The following is a 7,065-nucleotide window of genomic DNA, read 5'->3' on the forward strand; positions in this document are numbered from 1 at the left end:
ATCAACATACCTTGGAAATTCCTAGTTTTTGAGTAAAATCCATATGTCTATTTCGTGAAAACCTTGTGGAGACGTATTCATCTATAGAAATTACCCTGTGGAGACGTATACCATCTTGTGTTCCCTATTGTGTGCATGATGTCTCCAGAGGGCACGGTGTATCAGATCTCTTTTTGTATAGGGGTTTATGCCAATATCTGTTTACACCATTTGACAACGGACCTCATATGATTATATTATGTACACTTTGATTCACTTCATATCACGCCTGGTAATTAATGGAGACCTACTGACTTGTTCAAAATCAGTCAAGCGTTGCGGTGCGTAAAATGGCGATATCACAAACTCCGGTCCTGGAGATCAGTATCATCACCAAGGGTCTCAAGACGTTCGAGATCAACTTCTGGTAATTAATGGAGACCTACTTGACTTGTCCAAAATCAGTCACACGTACTGGTAATTACTACTTAAACTAAAAACAAAATAAACACCTATACATTTCCAAATCCAGCCCATGCAAATATACCGTCGACCCAACTTGCAGTTGGTATTTGCAATGTTGTGTCTTGAACCGAAGATGATATTAAAGCCTTGATGTTTCATAATTATACTCAACATTCGATCCATGTCCAGCATTCATACATATGTCTCAATCAAGTCTACATTTAGTTGTACTTTTAAGATCTTTTATTTACATTAAACATTTGATATTTAATCAAAACGCGACATTGCGTTTAAATTGCATAGCGCATCATGCAAATTCTCAGCTCAGGTTCTTGGAAATTTACTTTGTATTCAGCACGTCTAAATATATAGCATTCGCAATTTTGTATATGGTATACAAAGTTTACAATTTTACAAAATTTTCCAAAATCATAGAATTTGTGTATAATTGGCAATCGGATTGATTTAAGTGCCCAAAGTGCCAGACACGATGAAAACGTGTAGAAATGCTATAAACAAAAGTCTTAAAAAAAACTTATGAAGACAAAGGCGGTTTGGGCAAGTTGCCGAAACAGCCAATAAAAACCTAGTAATGGTGACTGACTCACTTTGAAGGTACTGACACATTTAAATAAGGCAAAACAAAATTCCTTGAGCCCCTTCAATGAAAATGAAATTACTCAACCCCCCCCCCCACACACAGCCACTTAGTTTCCAAATACAATTACCTAAGATGTATTTTCTCGTACAAACTGAAAATATTATACAACCACCTTTGTTTCCAATGACAACCAATATTGTTAGGTCGCAGCCCCTTTGCTTGGTCCGGACAACGATGGCGGGGGGGGGGGGGGGGGGAGCACAGTACCTGCTAGGGAATACATCACAAGAAAAAAAAGACGACAGCATATTTTGATGCTTATGGCTTTTACCGAGGGGGTGGGGGATTCCCCACCCCCCCCCCCCCCCCCACAAGCGATTGGCCTGGTTGGTAGAGCACCGGAACGCAAGTAATCCGGAGGTCGCATGCTCAAACCCCGCTAAAGTCAATTTGTTTGTTCAACTTTCAAATTAATAAAGTAGTTGCTTTGAAAAAATGTTGTTAATTGCAAGATGATAAGAGACGTTTAGCTTGTGAAAATCGATAGACGTGCTTCAATTTGTTCGTTTATTCACACTCCCTTCACAACCCAAATAGTATTCATTTAAAAAAAACCCTATTTATCAATATCCCAAATCAATGATTAATATTTAAATAAAAAGGAAAAAACGTGCAGCAAATAAGGGCTAAAACACTTCACATAAAAGTACATTAAAAAAAAAAAAGAATACTCAAAAAGAGAATACTCAAAAAAGAAAGCGAAGTCATACACCACGATGTCTGCGCCATACACCGTATTAGAGAACAAACAAACATTTATTTCATTATCCATTTTCTTATATTTACCACGTCAACAATATTTTGTAGTGTAAAGGTCACGTGACCAGAAGACCGGAACTAATTACGCGTGACCCTGGATATACATGTAGGTGAGAGAAGGACAAAGCGAAGGTCGCTGTAAGGAACGATAAAGGTTACGGGGTTAGTGTTTGTATAGTGATATTGCAGAATCATGCACACGCCTATGAACCCATTGTCAGCATAAACACAGAGGGTGGGTATTATTGAGTGGATACCGTGAGACAGTGCAGTTCTCGCGAAGCAGCTCTGCTGAATTGAAAGCATCGCCGATAACTTGGGACTGAGACAAATATCCTGTAAAATCATGGCACCGATTGATCTGGACGGCATCTGGAAAAACGTCAAGAACGAGAATCTGGACAATTCCTCAAGGCACTGAATCTCAACTTCGCGGTGCGAAAAATGGCGGCGACACAAAGTCCGGTCTTGGAGATCAGTCAGAAAGGGAGACGTCTTCAAAATCATCACCAAGGGCCTCAAGACGTTCGAGACCAACTTCACCGTGGGGCAGGAGTATACTGACAGGAACCCGCTGAACGACAAAGAGCCGAGTACGTACCTGCCGATGTGGGACGGAGACAAGCTACGCACGGAGAAACAAGAGCCATCCAGATTCGATTCACTTGTCCGTGAGTTGATCGACGGTCAAATGGTCCAAACACAGACCGTTGGAACAGGAGACAAAGCTGTGGTCTGCAAGAGGATCTTTGCCAAGAAGTAGACGTGGTTGCATGAAGACACAACATATACAGACGGTATGAATGATGCGGTACAAACATCTCACGTAGAACTAGAGCCACCGGTGGACATGCCAGTAACTTTTACTGATCATTGGAACAAACACATACTGAAATTTGTATCCTTGTGGAGATATTTCTTTGTTCTCATGTACTAAAGTTTTCGAGTTTGAAAGTACAGTTTCAAAATGCTCTTATTTTAATCAGAATTAATTTCCTTGGCTGAAATTCGGACTTAATATCCCTTTTCTAAAACTCTACTATTTGCGACGGATCAACATACCTTGGAAATTCCTAGTTTTTGAGTAAAAATCCATATGTCTATTTCGTGAAAACCTTGTGGAGACGTATTCATCTAAGAAATACCCTGTGGAGACGTATACCATCTTTTGTTCCCTATTGTGTGCATGTCTCCAGAGGACACGGTGTATCAGATCTCTTTTTGTATAGGGGTTTATGCCAATATCTGTTTACACCATTTGACAACGGACCTCATATGATTATATTATGTACACTTTGATTCACTTCATATCACGCCTGGTAATTAATGGAGACCTACTTGACTTGTTCAAAATCAGTCAAGCGTTGCGGTGCGTAAAATGGCGATATCACAAACTCCGGTCCTGGAGATCAGTATCATCACCAAGGGTCTCAAGACGTTCGAGATCAACTTCTGGTAATTAATGGAGACCTACTTGACTTGTTCAAAATCAGTCACACGTACTGGTAATTACTACTTAAACTAAAAAACAAAATAAACACCTATACATTTCCAAATCTAGCCCATGCAAATATACCGTCGACCCAACTTGCAGTTGGTATTTGCAATGTTGTGTCTTGAACCGAAGATGATATTAAAGCCTTTGATGTCCTATAGACTCAACAATCGATTCATGTCCAGCATTCATACACATGTCTCAATCAAGTCTCACATTTAGTTGTACTTTTAAGATCTTTTATTTACATTAAACATTTGATATTTAATCAAAACGCGACATTGCGTTTAAATTAGCATAGCGCATCATGCAGTTTCTCAGCCCAGGTCATGGAAATTTACTTTGTATTCAGCACGTCTAAATATTTATCAATTTTACAAAAATTTTACAAAATTATACAATTTTGTATATGGCAATCGGATTGATTTAAGTGCCCAAAGTGCCGGCCACGATGAAAAACGTGTATAAATGCTATGGACAAAATTCTGAAAAAAACTTACAAAGACAAAGGCTGTTTGGGCAAGTTGCCGAAACAGCCAATAAAAACCTAGTAATGGTGACTGAATCACTTTGAAGGCAATGACACATTTAATAAGGCAAAACAAATTCCTTGAGCCCCTTCAATGAAAATGAAATTACTCAACCCCCCCCCCCCCCAGCCACTTAGTTTCCAAATGCAATTACCTAAGATGTATTTTCTCGTACAAACTGAAAATATTCTACAACCACCTTTGTTTCCAATGACAACCAATATTGTTAGGTCGCAGCCCCTTGCTTGGTCCGGGCAACGGTGGCCAATAAAAACTAGTAATGGTGACTGACTCACTTTGAAGGTATTGACACATTAAATAAGGCAAAACCAATTCCGTGAGCCCCTTCAATGAAAATGAAATAACTCCCACCACAGCCACTAATTTGAAAAAATTCTAAATTCATGTGAAAGACAAGGTAATAACCATTTCTCAATAGTTATACTTTATTTGCCAATTGGTGAACTTGCCGTCCAGATCATTGGACTCACCCTGAATGCGGACAAAGATTGCAGATTTCGTGTTTGTTTAATGATATCGCCAGAGTTCTGCACACACCTCTGAATCTACAATCAATAATGAACACAGAGGGTGGGTATAAATTGAGTCGATATACCATGATAGAGTGCACGTCACGAATCAGCTGTATTGAAAGCATCACAGAATAAACCGGGCCGAGACAAATATCTGCAAAATCACGGCACCGATTGATCTGAGCGGAATCTGGAAAAAACGTCAAGAACGAGAATTTGGAGAACGTTCTCAAGGCGCTGAATGTCAACGTTGCGGTGCGTAAGATGGCGATATCACAAACTCCGGTCCTGGAGATCAGTCAGGACGGAGACGTCTTCAAAATCATCACCAAGGGCTTCAAGACGTTCGACACCAACTTCACCGTAGGGCAGGAGTATACTGATGTAAACCCGCTGAACGATGAGCCGAGTACGTACCTGCCGATGTGGGACGGAGACAAGCTGCGCACGGAGAACAGCAAGAGTCACCCAGAGGCAATTTGTGTTGTCCGCGAGTTGGTCGACGGACAGCTGGTCCAGACAAAGACTCATGGAACCGGAGACAAAGCTGTGGTCTGCAAGAGGATCTATGACAAGAAGTAGGTGTTGGAGACAGACACTACGGATGGGCATCAATGATGCGGTACAAAACATCTACAGCCATCGGTGGACATGCCAGTGACATTTTACTGACCATTGGAACAAACAAAGTCCTTATCAAAAGACTGGAACTGCATGCACTCTTCCTGTATAGAGTTAGGCCAATACCATTTGGACGGACTTTTAGAATTATATTACGTATATTTGTATTAACATCTTTCTGTGCGATACTCCTAATGCATCGACATAATATACGCCTTGGTTGTAACGAATTGAGCTCTACTGATTGGTTCAAAATCAGTCACACGTACAGGTTATTACATGTACTCCTAAACGAAAATAAGATCCAAAATCTAGCCCATACAAAATATACCGTCGAGCCAAATTGCAGTTGGTATTTGCAAAAATGTGTCTTGAACCTAAGATGATATTGGAGCCTTTGATGTCTCATAGACTCAACAGCAGTGTTGTAGCGAGACCGGATAGTCCGAGACCGAGACCAAGACAGAGACCTGAAGTTGCGAGACCGAGACCAAGACCGAGACCAGCCCCTTCAAGGCGGACCGAGACCGAGACCGAAATGGTCCGAGACCGAGACCGAGACCGAGACCGCGGATAATAAATAACAATAATCTAAATAAACAACAAGACACTAATTACAGCTGAACAGTCTGTCCTTGAGATGTTGATGTTCATGGGGATGTGAAGGAAGTGATTGGAAGTTAGGAATCACTTGTACTGCTTAATTGTGTCATGCGAGTGCTCTTCGTGTTTGCTTCATGCCATAAATTACAACATGGCAACAGAATTTGTTATTGTCACAATCAATTACAAAAAATGGAAACAACCTAATTTAAAGAAGGGGAAAAACTTATTTGATGAACTCCATATATTTTTGCCACTTTTAAATTTTTTTTTTTTAAATATTGTTTGACTACTATAAAGTGTAAATCTGATGAAGAAACTCTAACTTCGGAGTACGACAATTTGTACTAGTTTTTACAAAACTTGAACATGTTGAAACTTGACAAAAGTAAAAAGTTAAAGGTGGATATTTCATCTGTTATAGGAACTCGGACCCTTAACTCCACAGCCACCCCTTGGTTCAGCAATGACCACTAACAGATATTTAAGTGCAACTTTGATTTTACATTGGACCTCCTTGTAAACCTGATTCGAAAAAAAATTTGGAGCAAGAAAATATTGATTCATTTTTTAAAATGTCAGTCATGGAATATAGATTTGTACATGTAGTCCAAAAACATTGAGAGATGGTAGCCAGATATGGATTGGTCTGCCCCCCCCCCATACCTCTTTGTGATTCTCCTTCCAACCCTGCATGTTTGTGTGTCCCCTACATGTTTGTTTCTTGTTCCTCTGTCATTTACCTCTGAAGAAAATGTTTATATAATAAATTTGACGTTGACACTGACACTCTAATTCCCATTAATTGTAGACATATCGAATCTGTTAAATTTGTCCATCATCGGGCTCGTTCCAATGCTGCCCATCATTCTCTTTTTCACAGATTCCCTAGATTATGGGATGAACTACCGGCCTGCATTAAAGACACAATTATCCATAGTTTATCCTCCTTTACAAATTCTCTCAGAAATCATTTATAGTCCCTGGCCAGGAGGTCCCCTTGACCAAAACAGTTTAAATTTCTAGTTGCCTTGCCCATTCAAATACCTTGCTGCTTGTTTTTTCTTCTCAATTTTATAGTGCCTTTTGCATTATAATTCACTCGAATCTCTCTTTTACCGAATCTGCATTTTTAATGCCCATTTGTGCTTTTAAAGTTTTAACTGCTGGTATAGTCTATAATTTTCTTATACTGTAAGCCATGTTTTAATAATGTCCATTTTGTAATGTCTTTTGTATTGTCTCTTCTTAAATTGTGGCATCAGGAGATTAACTCGATAGTAATTTAGTTACTTTTTAAAATCCATCAGGGGTGCTACTTTTTTTTTTCTCTTTTCTTGTTCTCTCTCCTAACTGTATGTGCATGTTTTTGTTTTCTTTACTGTTCTTATTGTCTGTACTTGAATTTTTACCTGTGAA

General features: G+C 39.5%; 1 protein-coding gene across 1 annotated transcript; it reads left to right on the plus strand.

The window, feature by feature from the left end:
- The first annotated feature begins 329 nt into the window (after positions 1–329).
- Positions 330–2,627, plus strand: LOC115923487. The gene is made up of 3 exons (XM_030984274.1): positions 330–406; positions 2,168–2,278; positions 2,348–2,627. Exons 1-3 carry the CDS (start codon positions 330–332, stop codon positions 2,625–2,627), a joined length of 468 nt encoding a protein of 155 aa, XP_030840134.1.
- Positions 2,628–7,065: the final 4,438 nt, after the last annotated feature.

The sequence above is a fragment of the Strongylocentrotus purpuratus genome, unplaced genomic scaffold (genome assembly GCF_000002235.5).
Source record: "Strongylocentrotus purpuratus isolate Spur 01 unplaced genomic scaffold, Spur_5.0 spur5_contig_301, whole genome shotgun sequence".
NCBI lineage: Eukaryota > Metazoa > Echinodermata > Echinoidea > Camarodonta > Strongylocentrotidae > Strongylocentrotus > Strongylocentrotus purpuratus.